General features: G+C 35.9%; 1 protein-coding gene across 1 annotated transcript; it reads left to right on the top strand.

Annotated features, from left to right (window-relative positions):
• Positions 1–4099: 4099 nt before the first annotated feature.
• LOC125649621 (uncharacterized) lies at positions 4100–16833 on the top strand. The gene is made up of 6 exons (XM_056166240.1): positions 4100–4266; positions 4545–5257; positions 6544–8033; positions 9949–10135; positions 10241–10389; positions 10527–16833. Exons 2-6 carry the CDS (start codon positions 4942–4944, stop codon positions 14226–14228), a joined length of 5844 nt encoding a protein of 1947 aa, XP_056022215.1. The 5' UTR covers positions 4100–4266; positions 4545–4941; the 3' UTR covers positions 14229–16833.
• The last annotated feature ends 5617 nt before the right edge of the window (positions 16834–22450 follow it).

Genomic DNA, 22450 nt, shown 5'->3' with positions numbered 1-22450 from the left:
TTCAACTTTCAATATAGTTAGGAAGCTAAGTGAATAACGCTGAATATTACCGCAGATATCCATTGCCTTCATTTACCTAATTAGTATAGATCAACACAATTATATTTATACGTTTACTTAAAAAAAGTGGCTGATCCAGGGGGTTAAATTGCAATATGAATACTTTACTTTTGAAGAAGAAAAAAATAGAAAACCCAAACAGATAGAAACTCCAAATAAACAATGAAACATACTAGTAAAGATCACAGGAATTTATCACGTACAAAATCAGTATATAGGTAGTATTATTGGGTTAGTGTCTGACGAAGCGTAACGGTCAGGACTCAATGGTGAAGTTCGTTAATTGGAATTACACAATGACTGACCAGTGCTTTACGTTCAAGGGTAAAAATGGACCACTTGTCAATTCTAGAAATTGAATTGTGCGAGGGAGAGGGGGATGTTCGCTCTCGGTCATCCACCACTAAAGTAATAAACATCATATGGTGAATTCCTTAACATGTATATATGTAAAGTATTCAAAATTTTAACATTATATCTACTTGTATTTTAACTTCCAATAATGTTACAATGATAGATGAGTACCGCTGTTATAGACATCACCAAAATTATCTAGCTAGTGGCGGATCCAGAGGGGTAAGAAGTAGGCATAAAATCGTGATAACAGTACTTTGCTTTTGGAATAATGATAAATAAACCCTGACAAGACAACCCTGATATATATATAAATGTCCGTGATCATAGAAATGTATCACATAAAAAATCGATGACTAAGTGGAATAACAATTAATTGTCAATGATAACAGGTTTTCATTGCGAAGCAGACCTTAATTACAATAAACAAGTACATCCATACATACAATACTAGTTCGGATATGTTGTCATGTCTGACGAACCGTAACGAGTAGGATTTAAAAGGGTAGTTTGTTAATTGGGAATACACAATGACTGACCAGTGTCCCCACTACATTTTTTTTAAAATTTCCGAACTAAACATCGTGTGACTGTTTATACCATACAGATATGAAATATTCAAATTGTACATTGTAGAGTACCAGGGACTAAGTAGAGTTACAATGGGAGTAGTTTTTTTAATTGGAAGTACACAATGACTGACCAATATTTTCCGTTTGAAAGTGCTTCTGCTCCTCCGCCTCTAAAGTTGTTTTTCTAATTTCAAAATATTAAAAAATAATCCTCGTATGATTATGTATCCTAGATATTTAAAGCATTCGAAATGTTAACGTTGTTTATTTCAACTTTCAATATAGTTAGGAAGCTAATATTAAGTGAATAACGCTAAATATTACCGCAGATATCCATTGACTTCATTTACCTAATTAGTAGATCAACACAATACGTCTACCTAATAACTGGCGGTTCCAGGGGGTTAAACTGCAATATCAATACTTTGCTCTTGAAGAAGAAGAAGAAGGGGGAAAAACCAAACAAATAAAAACTCCAAATAAGCAATGAAACATACGAGTAAAGATCATAGGAATTGATCACGTACAAAATCAACTCACGACTAAGTAGTGTCAGTGGCAACATAACGGTCTGTATTCAATGATGAAGTTTGTTTATTAGAAATACACAATGACTGACCAGTGTTTTACGTTCAAGGGTAATGTCTATCTGGTCAAAATGGGCCGCTTGTCAATATTAGAAATTGAATTGTGCGAAGTAGGGGTGGGATGTCGTTCTCGGTTATCCACCACTACAGTTAATAAACATCATAACATCATATGATGAAGGCATGCCTTTATATATATATATATATATATATATATATATATATATATATATATATTATTCAAAATGTTTACATTATATCTAAATTTATTTTAACTTTCAATAAGAATGATAGGTGAGTACATGTACCGCTGTTATAGGCATCACCAGAATTAATTTAGCTAGTGGCGGATCCAGGGGGGTATTATAAGAAGTAGGTATAAAATCGTTGTAACGGTAAATGTACTTTGCTTTTTGAACATTGATAAATAAATCAGATAATCCTGATATATAAATGTCCGAAATCATAGAAATGTATCACAATACAAAATCGTTGACTAAGTAGTGTCAATGGATTGATTTAAGGTTTCATGTCCAACGAAGCGTAACGATTATGATTTACGAGGGTTAATTAATTGTGAGTACACAATGACTGAACAGTGCTTTACATTCAATAGTCGTGTATATCTGGTCATTAAGTGGCTGGGGAAATAATTAGTACTATGCGTGAGGGATGGGAATGGGACGGGGGATCCGCCCATTCGCCACTGAAGTTATAATTTGAAAAATAAACATCGTATAGTTAAATTCTTTTGTGTATACAAGGTATTCAAAATATTAACGTCATCTATTTTATCATCCAATGAAATTAAAATGATAAGTGAAGACTGTTGTAACCACACAACTTGTGTAACTAATTAGTGGCGGATCTCGGGGTTAATACATTTGTAAGTAGACCTAAAAATTTGCGATAACATTGCTTTGCTTTATGAGTAAAAAAGTCTACAATATTCATAAAACATTGATACACAAATGTCGAAAATCATAGAAGTTTATCACTATAAAATCGCTCGAGATGTTTAGAACACTTAGAGCCGAACTTCCCTAGAGTCGAGACATCTGTTAACCGTTTATTCGGACAAAGTCTTTTCGACGCTTAAGGTAATGGTAGCAATCGGAGAAAGTACTTTGACTTGAGAATGAATACGATTGTAGAAGGGAGGGAAAGATGGACCGAAGCATGCAATTTGTAAAACGATTCTTGTGTTGTTAAATAATCGAGAATCTTATTTGAGATGTCTGATTCGGTTCACTAAACAACTTAGCATCATTTAGCAGAGTTCATCTTTCACCGTAAGCACTTAACACTAATTTTAGTATATGTAAACAAGTTGTAAGCTAGGCCTATTCCGTAATTCAACAACATATCACAGGTATGTAGCAATAATACTGCTACCCTTTATAAAACCACAAGGATGGTGGGTGACGATAATTTTAAGAACTATTTTGAAACGAAGTTTTGAGTGAAGTATCAGCCCTTGTAGCCCCCCCCCCCCCCCAATAGCAGCTGATTAGGGAATGGTACGGTATATGGTATATACCTACACTATTTATTATTAATACACTGACAAAATTACCGGTTCCTGTGAACATATTTTAACACCTGATGACATATGAAGGGTTGTGAATAGTGAATGTGAGCAACTGCATGTGAATGCACGGGCAATGGAAGTTGATGTAAATAGATACATGTAGTATGTGCATGTATATATATTTATACATGCACATACTATATATTTACATTAACTTACAGTGCCCGTGTGTGAATGAGTATTTCATAGTGTTCTTGTCTGCTTGTTGCAATAATATAGTCCGGTCCAATTTTATATGGATATTTTTGTGCAAGGGTTATATGTATACAATTAAAATTGCATGGGGAAAAGTTTAGTAATGCAGAGCTCTAATATCCTATATTATCTCTCATGTTTTTTAGACATTTATTCACAAACACATAGGCCTACACATAAGAGTTTATAATTACTATATATATTTAAAAATTAATGTCATGCCTTGGCTTTTAAGTACATTTTAAGAATCATGACAAACAACACTTTTTAAGATACAATTTTCTGTTTTATTGTTATATTCATGGAATAAAAATCCCATCCTGTGTTTTATTTGGGATATCTATTCCCATTCATGTTCAAATAGGATATTTACTGCCATTTCATGTTCATTATGGGACATTTCCTCCTATGGGACAATGTATCCCATATTAAGTTTAAATATGGGAGTTAAAATCCTATGGGAGAAATTATATTTTTTCTCCCATAGGATTTTTGGTGGGAGTGAAAATCCCCCAAGTGGGATTAAAAATCCCTCCAAAATCCCATGGGATTTTTTGATTTCAGGTGAAATATCTTAAAAACTACAATAGTTACAAGTGTAAATGTTGGTGCATGTCTTGTGAACATAAAATCCCATCTTTTTTTGTAAAGGGTTTATTTGTATCCTTAATAAAAGGGTTGGCGAAACTCCGGACTTTTGTCATGTCCAGAGTTAAATGTCACACTGTTTATAATGTAAATATCTGTGATAGTAATGTATATGATTCGTCTCACTGTGATATTATTTTAAAGTAAAAGTATGTTTTATGACTTACAAGATATTGTAGATATCATAATTAATTTATAGATCAGACCAGTTTGGTGTCATCTGTAAATATTGTTCACTCGAGCCTATTCCCATAGAATGGTATGCTCACTATATGGTTTTTATTTAATTCAATAATTAATAATGTTAATACATATTATAATGATAATTATTGTAAAGTTTTATGATGAAGTTAAAGTCTATAGGACTTGGGAGATTTAATATGTGATGTATACAGGTATAGAGTTATCTCCCTTGATATAGATCACCGATGTAATGCTATAATCGTATATTGGTTGTACATCAGTAATTATGTGAAATTATAGTATTCATGTTTTATATAGCATATTACTTAAAATTGTTAAACATTGTTGTTATAGGGTTTCATCATTGGACAATTCGTGCATTGCATGGTAACTCCTGAATAAACGTCTTGTCGAGAACCCAAACAGGTGTTCCTGTTATTACTTAAGGGAAAGAGAAACCTGTTACAATATCGACATTCAATAGCTAGAGAACACAATTCCAAAGTTTAATCGCATAGATAGAATTCCGGAGAAAACATATTCGTCAACCGACGTTGTGCCTAGTGCTGTGAGAAGTACGAGTGATCAACCGTAACAATGTAAATACTCGGTCATTTCTGCGAGATAAAAATAACTCGCGGAAATGATCGAGTATTCTACTTTCGGTTTCGAATTTGATTCAAAGAAGTCCTAGTTGTTGATTTTCCTAAACTTGGAATGGGAAAATACAAGGAATAAGGTTATTAAGAAGATGGGAACGGTGGATGATGGGAAGGAGAACGATTTACTGGGACAAGATAATGTCAAACCCGCTGTTAATACTGACAATACAACAAACGAGCCTGATGATCAAAACCAAGTTCCGGCAGTTGACCAAAACAAGCAAGACGGTGAACAAAATAATGAAAAGGATGGAAAGAAACAAGAGCGCCCTACAAAAGGAAGATCAAGGGCCGTGGATGAATATACTATTAATTTATACTACCTGCAGGATGCCGACTCGGCCCGCGACGTGATGAGGTCACATGCTCCAAAGTATGCAAGGATATTGGATGAAAAGAGAATATGTAATTATCTTATGAATATATGTCTTCTACAGCTGAAGTTTGATTGTAGTTTAAATAACTTTTTATTCCGAAATAAGTTGATATTATTGTTTACAATTTATGCATTATAACTTTTTAAGAAACAAGCCAAAAGGTTTATATTAATCTCGCTCTCATTATGTTACACGTGAAAGGTGAATGAAAGTTGAAGTACAGTGTATGATAATAAGTCATAGACCAGTTTTTACAGTAATACATGAAAACAAAGACAACGGAAAAAATGCAAGCGGTTTCATTGTTATGCAATCATAATATTTCTCGATCAAAACATCATCAATTCACATGCACAAGAAACAATTGTCTAATTTCGGGAATAGATAAAGATGGTGGTGTCATTTACGGACATTGAATCATTTTTTGGAATACATGGGATTACGAGCTTCGATGCTTCACGCCGACACACTTCATGAATCGCAATAGCATTTTATAAAATGTATGTTTGTGTGCAGAATTGTAGTTTATAACCTCATGTATTTTCAAGAATGAAATTCATATTTACATCCTACTTTCATATCTGTCGAAATTCCAAGTCGTTAAGACAGACATACTATATTGATCAAGATTCATATGCACATTGTTTGCAACCGCGACACAATCTATCATCATGAGGAAATGACTATCATCATAATTTTGTAGATATTGCAAAGATATGAATATGTTGAACATGTTGCATTCTTTAATTAAAATTACATACAACATACTTAGATTACCTTGAGATCTTCACCATAAAAGATGTTCATATAATTGTTATTCAATGGCCTATTCAATTATTTACACATATTAAGAAGGTACTCTACATCGTCATAATGGCTGACCTCCTTTAAAAACATGGATGAAAATATAAATATCAGCAATAATTGTCGATTCGTTTAATAAATTCTCACCTAGCTGAGTAGCTCAGTGGTTTCATTCATTTCAAATTTCTCTGGTGTAGCACACCTCCTTAAATAAGAATTTGATATCAACCAAACGTTCTTGTATAATTTGTAAATCATTTACATTCTCGAAAACTTTGTATTAGCGGAAAAGTCCTATGTTCTCATAACGCGAAAATAAAGTTCATGAACATAATTGGTGTCTTTATGAACATTCCCAAAATATATGCATCACTGATAAACCCGGTAAGACAAAATCGAAGAAAATATATATTGCAAAACATGTTATACAGTGCACAGTACATAACTATAAATTTGTTCTGTAGCATAAGAAGACGTATTATGACAAATGTAATAAATTTTCCATTGTAGCTGACGGTGAGGAACATCCGTATGGAGATTTTATCCACTCATACAATGTATGTATTCAAACAAATGGAGCCCTGGGGGCACGAAAAGTCGAATCTGACTTGTATAACCTGTGGTTTGATAAAAGGCCAGCAAATGAGGTTCACTGTTGGTTGGAGATCCGAAAAAGTAACATGCGAGGTTATGACCCCAACCAGTCATCAATTACAGCAATAGAGGGCATATCCTTCTGTGGTGGTTCCATGTTGTCACCAGTGAAATTTTCTAAACACTGGGATATGAAATCCAGCAATAAAGTTGTGTTTGAAAATGACAAACAACTTTTATCCATAGAGAGCGTGGTACCAAATGGACTTTACTCCGACGTTATAGAGATTCCATATAGTTCAATGCATGATGGTATCGTAGCACACTTACAAAAACAATCTACAGCACTGTTTGTCAATGTGAAATCAAACCCAAAGATATTCAAGAGAAAAGACATAGACAACACCAGAGCAGACGAAAAGCGGGATGTTTGTTTCCAGGGAATCAGCCGAGAAGAGTTTGGAAGGTGTAGTAGCTTTTGTATTGAGTTGCCTGGAAATATACTCAACAATGCGGATTCAAAGACACCGCCAGCCTGGCAAGTTGTTTCTAGATTGAAGCGCCAGGGGTTCGTTGTAGTTTATGCCGATGTTACAGTATTACCTCACAATCCTACCTACTTCCAGTCCCCGTTTGAAGATTTTAACATGGAATATGCATGGATGTGCCTTGTGTCTCAGGGTTTTAAAGTTACTGATCACTTCAATGAAGAAAATATATTACTTGTACGACGTTCAATGAATTGTCTGATTCCAGAGACTCTCTATCGCTTTGCAGCCACAGCAAGCGAACAGCCATTTATTCACTTTGCGCATATGATATCAACTCAAGTGAACGATAAAAAACAGACCAGAGAAGAAGCGGAAGATTTGCCACCAGGTTATTCAATGATCCGTCGTATGGTTTTGACGCCAACAAAACATGTATTTTTCCCGAAGGAACCAATTGTTCAGAATCGCATCATTCGACAATATGAAGAGGAGTATTTCGTAAGAATTGTTTTTCGTGATGAAGATTATGAAAGAGTGAGTGCCGTTCAGCCCAATGCTCTTGATTCAATAATTGACGCCATGAAAAACATTTTGCGAGCAGGTTTTCAAATTCTTGATCGTAATTACGAATTTTTAGGATGCTCTAACAGCCAACTGCGAGAGCATGGGTTTTGGTTTTTTTGCCCAAACAATGGCATTTCAGCACAGCTAATCCGTGATCGAAGTGGCGACATTTCAAGGGAGAGATGTGTAGCGTCATATGTATCACGCTTTGGACTGTGTTTTTCCGCCTCTCGTGATACGGTGGACGTCGGTGTGAATCCTGGAGAAGTGGTGAAAGAAAAAGATATCGAAAGAAATGGTTATTGTTTTTCTGATGGCATCGGGAAAATATCGCCGTATCTTGCAAATCAGGTGAGACGATTGTTTATGTGTCCATTTTTGCATTACATAAAAAAACATATGTTGTAGATTTACGACTCCCAAAATCGATCAAGACAAGAAATTTTGTAGAAAACATGTTAGGATTGTATCTTATTTGCAAATATCCTTCAAGTCAGTATCAAATTGCATAAATTGGTGCATTTAAGTTGATAGTACCTTTTTAATGCAAACAATTTTAAAAACTCTGCGGAAATCCCACCACTATCAGGGGATTTATTAATTTCATACTTTTTAAGACTTCGTTCAGATAAGTTATCTTCACCTTTCACTTCATTGAGATCAATATCAATTAGTTCTAAATCACGACCCGTGGGGATCCGGGTTAGAATAGGTCCTCAGTACCCCCTTGCTTGTCGTAAGAGGCGACTAATGGGGCGGTCCTTCGGATGAGATCGCCAAAACCGGGGTCCTGTGTAACAGCAGGTGTGACACGATAAAGATCCCCCCTGTTCAATGACCATAAGCGCCAAGCATATGCCTAAATTCTGCAGCCCTTCCCCGCAGTGGTGACGTCTCCATATGAGTGAAATATCCTCAAGAGGGACGTTAAACAATATTTAATCAACTTTGTATTACATACTATTCATTAGAAATGCAAAAACAGAATACTGCAATACAAAGTAGGAGCGAGTAGGAATGAATGGACCCACGGGTGATGGAGAGAGGAACGAAGCGTAATCAACCGTGGGTTTCCGACGATGCTTTTTTATATACTTCCGATTAGGTTGGTTTCCGACGATGATGAAAAAGTAGTCGTAGAGAACATTGTAATCAAAGAACTATATCCTCTTGATGTAATTAAACAAATTTATAAAGGAAACTAGTGCATACAATTAGCAACAATATGATTATTTTCGTAATTTCTATCAATTTTGATCGGGATCGGCACTTTTTTTCCCTCTCGTTTGAATATTGTGATTATATCTGATATTTGGTCATTTTGTTTCAATTTCTTTTCATAATATATTTCTTCGGTATATCTCTTTTCTAACTTGCATGTTTTTGAAAATTCTATTAGTAGATTTAAATGATATTAACAAATAACGTTTTCAATTTTTATAAATTTTTTTTTCTAAAAAATTAGAACGTTTATATCTGAATCTTTTAGGTATGTGTTATTAGATATTCATATCATGTACCAAATCACAGCGAAATTGGGACTCCAGAATATCTTATTTGCAAACAAAACATCTTTTTTATCACTCCGGGAAAAATCCCCCCCAAAATATCATATAAAATAATTGAGAGCTTGGATCACTCTTTCGATGGTGAAATCACACTTCATAAGACAACATTTTAGTGTAATGAGCTACCTTAAGTCGAGATGTATTCTAAATTTATCAGCTTTATATGTTTGGTGACTGTAAAGTGGGCTTGGCGTTCAATTAGTATCCAAATGTTTTCCTGCTATGTTTATTCTTTGTGAATATTCTAACATTACATTTGTAAGCCACGTACTAAATCGTTTTGATAGATACACATGTAGAGAGAAAGAGAGAGAGAGAGAGAGAGAGAGAGAGAGAGAGAGAGAGAGAGAGAGAGAGAGTGGTGTTCGGTCGACAGGTGATGTTTACTCCTCTAGGCACCTGATCCCACCTCTGGTATATCCAGTAATCCGTGTTTGCCCAACCCTGATTTGCGTTCCTTATAGAAGTTATGAGATTGATCACTGTCCGGTATCGTCGGTTTATCATAACAGACCAATATTTTGCTACAGTTTGAATAAACAATTCGCCATTGCGTTAAAATGGGCTTTATTGAAGTAATCAACAAAGAGAGTTAAAGCATACTTGTGTAATAATTCTGTACAAAGTCAACTTTCCACGGAGGATTAACAAATTTTCTCGTATGACTTTTAGTTATCATGTATTTTATTCCACTTTAGGTAAAAAATGCTCTTCAATTAAATGTGGAACCCTCTGCTTTTCAAATTCGATATGGAGGATGCAAAGGGGTTGTTTCACAGGATCCAAATCTGAGTGAAGACTGTAGCATCCTTGTTATTCGAAAAAGCATGGACAAATTTACATCGACGTCGAGAAATCTCGAGATTTTGCAAGTAACTAATCCAGGTAAGAGACACACTCAAAGAGAGAGAGAGAGAGAGAGAGAGAGAGAGAGAGAGAGAGAGAGAGAGAGAGAGAGAGAGAGATTTAATATTTTCTTTTAAATTTTAGGAAGACTTCATCTAAACAGACAAGTAATCACACTTCTTTCTGGGCTTGGTGTCCCAGATAAAGTTTTCTTGTCACTTCAAGAAGACATGCTCTTTAGCTTGGCAGACATGATGCTTTATGACAAGGAGGCACTAAAAGCGCTCTCAGGGGTATGTGTCTGAAATGTAAAACATTTTTAGGTTTGTATTTTATAGAAGTTATGAGGTTGATCACTATTCATTATCTTTATCTTTTCAAGCTGCGTCAAATAGTTTATGACTGTCAAATACATTCTCTTCTTTTACAGTTATCAATTAATATCAAGTTCAAGAAACTTCAAAAGAGAGGAATCGTCTTTATCAGAGAACCATTCTTCAGATCCATGTTGATAACAATCTATAAGAGCAAAGTTCGGGATTTGATGCGTCGCGCACGAATCCAGTTACCTTTTGAAAATGGTCGTATTATGATGGGGACCATAGATGAAACTCGGACGTTAGAATATGGACAGGTTTTCGTTCAGTATTCATGCGTTCCTGGACAACAACAGAAAGATTCAATTGTGCTCACGGGACCAGTTGTGGTTACTAAAAATCCTTGTTTTCATCCCGGAGATCTCCGTAAATATGAAGCCGTCGATGTCCCAGACTTACACCATATGTTCGATTGCATTGTGTTCCCACAGAAAGGCCACCGACCTCATCCTGATGAAATGTCAGGTTCTGATCTAGATGGCGATATGTATTTTGTATGTTGGGACGACCAATTGTGCAACGTCATTGAAAATCAAGCACCCATGGACTTTACTAAATCTGAAAAAATTAAATTAGATCACGACGTCATGGTTGATGATATCATAGAATTTCTTGGTGACTATATCAAGAACGACAATCTAGGTATTATTGCCAATGCCCATGTTGTTCACGCTGATAGAGGGGATGTTTTCACCGACGCCTGCAAGCGACTTGCTAAAATGCATTCAGATGCCGTTGATTTCCCCAAAACCGGAATTCCAGCTAAAATGAACAAAGATCTGAAGGTGGATAATTATCCAGATTTTATGCAAAAGACAGATAAGCCACAATATATGTCCAAGAAGGTACTTGGAAAATTATTTCGTCAATGTCGCGCACTCGAGCAAGCTCAGACAAGGAAAATGGACAAGCAAAACATTATACGGAATTTAAGAATTGATGAGGACTTCATCCTGATCGGGTGGGAAAAGTATGAAGAAGACGCAGTGATAACTAGAAACTCCTACAATGATAAACTGAAACAACTTTTAACTTTATATGGTATTGAAAATGAAACTGAAGTCATTTCTGGTATCATTAGAAGACTAAGGCCAAACAGAGGATGTCTTAACAATGAGAAATATGAAATAGGGCAAATAGTGAAAGCAAAAATGTCGGTAGTGAGAAAGAGAACAAGGGAACGGTTTTTTCAAGAGTTTGGAGGCGAGTCCAATATTGACTTAGAACATATAGGAAAAGAGGTATTGTTGAAAGCATCAGCATGGTATCAAATTACTTACCATCAGAGCCCAGACAATCCTGAACCTTTGTTGAGTTTTCCTTGGGTTATTGCGGATGTTTTGGCTTTGCTTAAAGGTGATAAACTTCAGAAAAGAACAGAGACCATTACTAAAGATGTCACCGAAGAAAACGAACAGTTTGAAGACAACCTGTTTGACATTGGATCATCTATAGTTCGTCGATTTTTCTTTACCAAGGGTCAAAGGCAGTTAACTTTGAATAATTTAAAACTTGTTGCAAACTTTGTATTGGGCCTTCTTGCTCCTGTTAAAGGGGCATCTTTCATTCCCGTTGGAACATCCATAGTAGGACTTATGAAAACAGATGAAGTAACACTAGATATCTATATGGATTCAAAACAAAACAGAAAACCTGTATTTGATTTTATTCAAAATTTGCTTTATAAAGAAAATATTAAGATCACAGAACGCGGTCCTTGTCCTAGATACAGTGTCAGACTCGGTGACAATTTATATTTTGTCAGATTTTCAACAGACGTAAATGTTTTGCGGAGATCTGTATTTCTCAAAACTTTCATTGAAGAAAACAAAGAGATTGTCCCGGCTATTTCGTTCCTTTTAGATTGGGGAAGAAGAACTTTCGTTGTTTCTCCAACTAGATCGGGACATATTTTTGATGAAATTACTTTTGCGATGGTCGTCAGCGGATGTGTTTTAAAATTGAAGGATCTTCCAAAGCACAAACTTTCACACCCAAAGATCGTAGGGACAGGTGTTATCAGTGCTGAAACAATGCACATGATCGAAGTCGATGATATTCCTGCAAGTAAAACCAAAACTCTAGCAAAAATCGTCATGCAGTTTTTCAAAGATTATAGGTCTATACTAGCTGAAAATGTCGAGAAAGGGATAATTCAGTTTATCCCGGACCCATCCCATAAAAACGAAAACAAAAATCTCTTGAAACATCCGCTAAGTCAAAATAATACAACTTCATTGCTGAATGAAATGCTTTGTGGCTATCAACAAATAGCAGAAAAAAATAGCATCGATTCCTTTTTTGGGCATGTTGAATTTGATGAAGGTCACCTGGTGTTAAATCTTCCACTTGATACTTGGGATTCCCTTTTCTTTGCCGAGGCTTATATTGAGAGACAACTGTCTCGGGCAACACGAGCAGACATCAACATTCGGAGAACAAATTTTAGAGAAACGAAAGGGATTATTTTAGAAGCATGGGGAAGCTCCGAACAACTTTGGAATGTGAACAAATCATTACAAGACCTAGGCGAGAAATCTTCAAAGTTTGTTTCGACGCTTGCAAGAGATAGAGCATTCATTGAAGGAGCTTATGTGACTTTCTTTGAAGGCAGCAGATCGAAAAGTGACATATTAGATTTTCAACATTATACCGGAAAAATACAAGAAGACCACAAGCATAGAGGCCCCGCACATCTTCCATGCTTGCTCAGCGTTTCAAGGAACGTCGATCCATCATTAGAACATGTTTACGATAATGATCCAGATTGTCAAGAATTTCAACGTGCATTTTTAGAGCAACTACATGTTGTCAGAGAAAACTATGATGTTACCTATCATGGCGTCCTTCGTTTGGCAATTACATTCGGTAAAGTGTATTTAGTAGATGTAGACGTAGGTCAGATGACAATTAAAGATTTGCAAGAAAAACTTCATCGGAAACATTTCATCGAAAGGAAAGAATATCACTTATACCAGAGGGTTCGGGGTCGTGGCAGAGGACGAGGGCGACGAAGAGGGGAAAGCTACAGTAAACTTCGAAACAACTTCCCTCCGAGACGAAGGAAAATTAGCAGTTCATTTATTCCATGTAATTGTGATCCCAGAAAAGTTGAAGAGTTTCTCGAAGAGATGGGATTCAAAAAGGCTGGAAAGGAAAAGAAGTATCACGTTAGTGTAGGAACTGGCGAAGCCGATTTCGGTAAACCTCATACTGGTCTCTGTGTCCTAGATCGAGACTTTCGCTTCATCCATTTCCGTTTATCAGATCTTAAATGGCTAGCTGGCGACATCGTTCGACTAAAGAACGACGAGAATAAGGATATTTTAGATGTACGATGCAAGCTGCAGTCAAGGAGAATTCTTGATGTGGAATCTGTGCGGCAAATGAGTGACATAAAGGGTCTTCTTGATGAGAATTTCCGTTTGGTGGAAGTGTACGGCAATGGTCTTCGTGTTTCTCCCGATTTCAAAGACAGGGTGTCATTTCTTCGAGAAAAACAAGTTAACTCATATTCTTACCCAGATTTGTCTGATGAGCAGGGCATCTGGCACAATATGAAAATAGATGTGGCGACCGTGAAAGAACATTCCGGATACAACAGCATCACCGGGACGTTTTCTGACACAGTCGAGAGAACAGAGGTTACAATGCTTCCCAAACTCCCAGATCTCAGTTCTAATGATGACGAGTTGAAGACATATGCAAGAAAAACATGGAATCTTGCTTTGTATATTGGTCACAGATTTGAGTAATACGATTTCGTGGCTTATTTCATACTGTGTTGTGTTATTTTAGAATAACGAACATCTGCCATTGCACAGTCGCCTGTAAATATTCATATATACTGCTACTATAGATGTAGATTGATTTGATCTGATGTATGTTTAATTGTTTGCGATAAAATTGTGCAAATTGTTACATGTATCGGTAACAAGTGTTATAATGGGCGTTGTAGAATTTTTTTTCTTTTCATATCGTTATGGTATAAAGATGCATCTAACGCATTTTATTATTGTTTAGTATGCTTTGCCATTGGTATTTTGCGTGTGAATGGAGGAAGCTATCTTTCAACACAAATCCATTAGCATGACAAGGTTATTTAGAGGGACATTGGTTCACTCTATTCGTAATTTGCAAGATTATACACAATACCGCTATGTGTGCATATGTAATATTTTTTAAACAAAGACAGGCTTTGGATTTTGAGTCTGGATTTAGTCATGATTTAATTTGGTGGAAGGAGTGCTCACAGTCTTGTCAGAGGTTCATAATCTCCCATGAAGCGCTCTTTCACATGGGCTGTTTCAAATAGCAAATAATTCATTCTGCTATCTTTTCCAGTTTGGATCTTTGGTAATTAAAATTATCCGAAACTGTGCAATTGTCTGAATGTTACATGTGTATGCTGTACATGTTTATGTCTTTTGAATTAAACGCTCAAACTATTCATTTACATAGTCTAATCAATACGTGTTAGGAATTTAAATCAAACCTTGCTCATTCTGACGATTGAATATAGTTATTCACAGTAGTCCGTCATCGTGATAGTTTGCAGACCACTTAGGAATTCATCACATGACTCATTATTTTATACTTATAGTATCTCTTGTAAAGGTTAGCCAAACGTCCAGACTTTGTCGTGTCCGAAGTTAAATGTCGCACTCTTAGTAAAAGTTTGGATTGATTTGTATGCAATGTTAGTGATCAAGATTAGATTTATTGTGGTTCATAATTTAAAGATGTGCTGGACAGAAATGTCAAAAACCATTTTCAGCTATTTTGTAATATTTATATTCTTTCTATGTGGTTTTAAAAGAATGAAATGATTGTATGGTTTGTATGTATATTAAAATATGCGTCATTGACCTGTCAGTCTATTGTCATTTGTTGATGGTCTTAATCTTTTCCACAAACATTCATCAATTTTACACTGAGATATATGGTTTCAGCAGCTAAAATGCTTAGTACTGAAATTTTAAGACAATTAATTGACAATTTGAAGACAAAATGGTATATCAAGGACTTTACACTGTGACCCGAGAAAACATTGCTAACGGCGAGTGTGACCAATCGACAGGGGATGCTTACTCCTCCTAGGCACCTGATCCCACCTCTGGTAACCTTAACGTGACGTGATATTACAGGGGATGCTTACTCCTCCTAGGCACTGATCCCACGTCTGGTATCTTCAGGAGTCCGTGTCTGCCCATCTCTTAATTTTGTATTCCTTATATGTATGCGTTTGATCACTGTTCGTTATCTTCGCCTTTCTTAACTCCAATTCTATGAAATTTATTGTCTCTTATATAAAACATTTAATTTCTTTAAAATGAATCTTAAAACAATATAGCTGCAGACGAAAACAGTTCTTGTGGTGTTACAAGACGTTCTTGGGGGAGATTTGAATTTTGTAAGAAAGAATAACTCTTTGTTATTTTATTTTGAACCCGCCTTTTAGTAGATTTGAACATATTCTATCGTGTAACAAGTTTGATGTGGATTAGACTTGAATCGCATACTTATTGCCTATACAACATGTCATTTATGTTTATAACACTTTCTATTTATGTTGGAAGACATTTAAAATTGTATACAGTCAATATTTCGATGTTTTACATGTTTGCCTTTCACTGTTCTATGTAATTCATTATACCCACCATGTTGTCAGTCTTTACGAACGTTGTTTGCTTTCTGTAATTTCATTGGCTAAGAGGCTTAATGCTGGCTTATCAAATTGAGTGTGTATTTTTAGCATTTTATTGCTTTGTCAGACTTGCATGTATATAAGGCGTGACACACGGGAGATTCACACACACTTTCTCTGTGATAGACTCAAGAACTTGGGTTCAGGCTTTTCAAAGAACTGTGTGTTCGATTCTTTTGCTTACGTAGAGCAGGGTTTCTCAACACGCAGTATGTAAAACTAACATAGAGTTAGGAAACAACACTTTAGGAGTTTTCTTGACAAAATGTAAATATCCTAGCAGTGAGAGTTTTACGTTGGTTCATAGTAGAATTAGCTATCTCTTACCTGAATATTTTTCATAGTTAGTACTTATATATCTAGGCTACCTCAATATTTATATTTAGCCTAAAACTGTATTACTTTGAGGTGTGTAGGGAACGCTGGTGTAGTAAACTATGTTTTTCATTGTGTATGGAAGCTCGTTAGTATCCTAACTTTAGATTTCTTTTATTACTACGGTACATATTTTTCGTAACTCCGGTCTTTTATTTCGGGTAAATTTTACATTCCTCTCAGGATATATTCGTTCATTTTCATTGGAAAACTTATTATTTGTTATTAAATAATCTTAAACTATATTTACTTATACTAAAATAAATGTGTAAATTTTACATGTCTTTTCATTTCAAACAAGGCATGGTGTTGAACATAATCTAGGGATCAACCGAACCAGGGTACAACACGGAAACGGTGTTTCATAATTTATGTAGCATGATAAGTCCTTCTGATCCCAAGTACTATTGACAGTGAGTTCCTTTAAGACAATATATAACGTGTGCTTTGGGAGAAGCTGAACTTATTTCAGTCCCAGCATACACACAAGCTTCCTGCTGCATTTTTTTGGTGCATGCCGTGTGGATCAGGATTTACGTGTTACATTTTGGTGGTGTATACACATTGGGGTTGCCGTTACAATTGCATAGATATATAAAGGGATTGGTTACAAGTTCTAACAACTTATAAAACCTCTCCCATCTATTGTTTGATAATTACCCTTGATTAGTGCCTATGAAGTATGTAGATAGATTATCCTTTGGTTTTCTTTAGAACCCGTCGGTTGATGGGTACTAAAATGTCACTTCAATTTGTATGTTATTTATATCCAATTCGATAATTTTTCATTCATATAGAAACATCATCGGCTGTAGGTGAAGTGTCACAACGATGATTGATGCGCAACGCCGTAGTAATGGGGTTCTATATCGTGCCAACGCCTACCACGATGGGGGATCTCCATTCAGAACGTCGTAAAAAAAAAAAAAGACCCATTATATGATTTTCACTTCTTATGTCAGCCGCTTTAGGCTTTACTACCTATCCCAAAACGTTTTCGGTTTTATACTGCACCGATATAGATCTAACAATCTAGCACACTCGGTTTAACCGGCGACACACTTGATTCATTGATTGTATGTTGTTTAACGTCCCGCTCGAGAATATTTCACTCATATGGAGACCTCACTACTGCCGGTGAAGGGCTGCAAAATTTAGGCTTATGCTCGGCGCTTATGGCCTTTGAGCAGAGAGGGGTCATTATCGTGCCACACCTGCTGTAACACGGGACCTCGGTTTTTGCGGTCTCATCCGAAGGACCGCCCCAATTAGTCGCCTCTTATGACAATCAAGGGGGTACTGAGGACCTATTCTAACCCGGATCCCCACGTGATGCGACACACTTGATTGTGAGTCGGAATTGCGCACGCATCCCGCTGACTTAGAAAATGATAGGCGCAGGTGGCTTCAAGATGGCGTCCTAGGAGACAGTAGTATCGAGAGTATCATTCCCCGTTCACAAGCGCCTTTTTACAAACGGTGTGCAGAATTTTCATTTATGCACGTTTTGCACCTGTGTGTATTTTAATGCATGTGAGCGGAGGAAAGTGGGATGGGCAAAATTTGCTCGTCGTATTTTAACTCCTAGTGCAAAATTTGAATCTAATACAAATTAACTTTTACAAATGTGGTATATTTTCAATCATGTGAACACACATTTATGCAATTTATTGAAATTGTCAATAAAACTTAGCTTGATTTTCTTTAAAATTGCATCATGCTCAATATTGGAGAGAACAGTGACCTTTTGCCACAATTGTATGTCAGTAAGTTCAAATATCATTTTGAATTAGCATCGTTTCAACAAGAAATTACAAAACTTACAGCTACATATGATAAGGAAAGCCATCAAAATACACCTATTTTGGTCAGAAATAGCGAACTTAACACTGATTTACGCACAATTTGCTAGTGCATGTACATCAACTAGGCCATGCGTAATCTTAAACATCGTGGTCAGCTTGCGTAAACTTTTATAGAGGGCAAAGCCCTCTCACGGCCCGAAGGGAGCTCTCCCTATAGGTAACACATATATACATGTTTAAAAGGAAAATATAGGAAAACAATGAAAAATTAAACCATACCTATAGAACTTGAAAATCTTGGTACTAATGGCGTCAATTCGAATACTATCGCGTGGATAAGGAATGTTCGTGGACATGTATTTCTCCATTTTGAATCTCGTCTACCCTAGTTCCATTCTCTCACCAGAGGGCGCGCTACGTTGTGGAGCGTAGCGTAACGCCCTCTGGTGAGAGATTGCCCTAGTTCACGTCGTTCTAAGATGTTACATAAAATTCGTAAAAGCATGTAAATCTTATTTTCTTAATCATATATAATCACTCCACCATTAACGCCACATTATATTTCCCGCGTTCAATATATAGGCGGATCAAATATCCAAAATTAGGATGCTTTGATACAGCTCCGTCCTCGTGCTAACTTCGGGTTGTTTTCGTTCTGTTTTGGATATAGATACTAATGCCAAAATTTGTTTGCTTCGCCCTCAAACACGGTCACGCCGTAAAACATATTAATTTCTTACGTTTTCAGTTATTCTTCACAAAGCATGCCGATATTCTGTTAGTTTTCTCTTGTTTTTGTACAAAATAAATGTTTTTATTAGTCATTAATATATATTCCTATCCCATTGAGAGATTTTGAGAGAAAAAATGGTTACAATCACTTTCACAGCTAATGCCAAAAAATATTGTGGAATGTAAATTTAAAAAAAAAATGTATTTAAAGGGATAGTATATAAGTCATTTTGTTCAAATTTTTTGAAGGAATCATACGAGTCATTTTCGGTAAAAAGATACCGCAATATGCTGACGGGGAACGTTGCCGAAATATTTTAATCGGGATCGGAGTTGTGACAATTCTAAACCGCCACGTTGATCGATTACTTCCCCCTTGCTTCAGTTTTTCTCAGACGCCGGCTTGTGGACTACACTGAGGAATAGAAAGGTTTGGCATGTTATAATGTTACAAGACATTCTGTATTTGAATTTTGTCATCTGCTGTAATTTAGAACAACGATATGTTTTGCTATGAACGTGTGTAATGTGATGTGCCCATCTTGGCAAGCGAATTTGATTTTCATACGGCATACGTGGCAATCATTTTCCAGAAAAACAAAAAGAAATATCAAACTGTGAAAAGTCATAGGAAACAAGAATCTGTGAAACTCTTGATTTTTAATGAACTGAATAATTTGACTTGGTCTGTTACATTATTAAGGTTGTTCGGGTTGTACATCATGTATATACAGTAGGCATAATTAGTATTCTACTGCATTTGATTAACTTACACACCATACCTGTCTCATATGTTCGCTACTATGTGAGAAAAAAAGTTTATATTCTTTTAATTTTATTAAAAGTAATTCAATAACCAGTGTATTAGTCGATTTATAGATGAAGCCATGTTTGTATTAACAAGCTAGCGTCCTGTCAGGAGTTTGATAATAACACTGTAACACCCAATCTCTGGCCGTGATACTCTCCCAATCTCTGGCCACGATACTCTCCCAATCTCTGGCCGCGATACTCACCCAATCTCTGGCCGCGATACTCACCCAATCTCTGGCTGCGATACTCACCCAATCTATGGCCGTGATACTCTCATTGACACAACATATTCGTACACACTACTTGGCCTTTATTTTGTGTTTAAGAATTTTACAGGTTGGGAACACTTCCCCATTAGTGAGATCTTCTCACTAAAACACAGCTATCCCTCTTTAGCGAAAAGTAAACATTACCATAAACAGGTGTTTTGGTGCCTTTTTTAAAAATAATAATGGCAAAACTCTGTGCAATGCTGAATAAGTGCGACACACACTCAACATGATTTGAATTGTGTAGAGCTATAAAATTGACAACACAGTCAAGAAATTTCATATCAATGTTGCTGCATATGACTGATAAGAGGGTAGGAGTCTGAAATTCAATGCACAAGGTGTTTTGTTTTGATTTATATATTTGCAGAAGTATCAGACATTTTAGCACTTTTTCTTTTCAAATGCTTCATTGATTACGCACCCCAGGGATTTTTTAAGGGTCTGTATGGGGCCGAAATAAGACCCCATTCCCAATGCTAAAAAGCAGGTATTTTCCCCAATTTTCGCTTTTAAATTCCCAAACAATGAAAACAAATCAAAGCAGGGTTGTCTTTTTGTTAAAAAAATCTTTTGCACAGTCCCACACGCTTAAAAATTGTTAAGTAAACTTAATTTTTTGGCCTCTTGATTATTTAAAAGAGATCACCTTTGACTAAATTGCAAGTCAGAATGAGTCCAATCATACTTTAATGCTCTGGTTTGGTTCTCTCCCTACTTCTTGGTATGGAATAATTTTTTCCCAATTTCTAGCAAATGTCGCTAATTTTCCCAATTGGGAAGGCCCAGAACCTTGAAATCAAGACTTTAAAAAACCTGCACCCACAACCCATGTTGTCACATCACAGAAAACATTTCAAAGAAAACAACACAAACTGGCATGCTAGCGTGTGGCAGAAAACAACACTTGCGATAGATTCTGTTGTTAAGCTAGTGTAAATCCAATGTACGACAAATAAGGAATTTTTCTTTTTCTAACAAAATCTGGAGAATTGGGGTAGGAGTGGGGCCCTTCTGTAGCAGTTCAGACAACAAGGTAGTCTGTGAATCAGATAGGAATGGAACTTAATAGGGCAGGGGACCTGAATGTTACAAAATGTGTAGACTATTTTTGCGTTATTCACTTAATATTAGCTTCCTAACTATATTGAAAGTTGAAATAAACAACGTTAACATTTCGAATGCTTTAAATATCTAGGATACATAATCATACGAGGATTATTTTTTAATATTTTGAAATTAGAAAAACAACTTTAGAGGCGGAGGAGCAGAAGCACTTTCAAACGGAAAATATTGGTCAGTCATTGTGTACTTCCAATTAAAAAAACTACTCCCATTGTAACTCTACTTAGTCCCTGGTACTCTACAATGTACAATTTGAATATTTCATATCTGTATGGTATAAACAGTCACACGATGTTTAGTTCGGAAATTTTAAAAAAAATGTAGTGGGGACACTGGTCAGTCATTGTGTATTCCCAATTAACAAACTACCCTTTTAAATCCTACTCGTTACGGTTCGTCAGACATGACAACATATCCGAACTAGTATTGTATGTATGGATGTACTTGTTTATTGTAATTAAGGTCTGCTTCGCAATGAAAACCTGTTATCATTGACAATTAATTGTTATTCCACTTAGTCATCGATTTTTTATGTGATACATTTCTATGATCACGGACATTTATATATATATCAGGGTTGTCTTGTCAGGGTTTATTTATCATTATTCCAAAAGCAAAGTACTGTTATCACGATTTTATGCCTACTTCTTACCCCTCTGGATCCGCCACTAGCTAGATAATTTTGGTGATGTCTATAACAGCGGTACTCATCTATCATTGTAACATTATTGGAAGTTAAAATACAAGTAGATATAATGTTAAAATTTTGAATACTTTACATATATACATGTTAAGGAATTCACCATATGATGTTTATTACTTTAGTGGTGGATGACCGAGAGCGAACATCCCCCTCTCCCTCGCACAATTCAATTTCTAGAATTGACAAGTGGTCCATTTTTACCCTTGAACGTAAAGCACTGGTCAGTCATTGTGTAATTCCAATTAACGAACTTCACCATTGAGTCCTGACCGTTACGCTTCGTCAGACACTAACCCACTAATACTACCTATATACTGATTTTGTACGTGATAAATTCCTGTGATCTTTACTAGTATGTTTCATTGTTTATTTGGAGTTTCTATCTGTTTGGGTTTTCTATTTTTTTCTTCTTCAAAAGTAAAGTATTCATCGAAAGGAAAGAATTTCA

Source organism: Ostrea edulis, chromosome 5 (assembly GCF_947568905.1).
Source record: "Ostrea edulis chromosome 5, xbOstEdul1.1, whole genome shotgun sequence".
NCBI lineage: Eukaryota > Metazoa > Mollusca > Bivalvia > Ostreida > Ostreidae > Ostrea > Ostrea edulis.
This window is presented reverse-complemented; position numbering and strand designations above follow the sequence as displayed.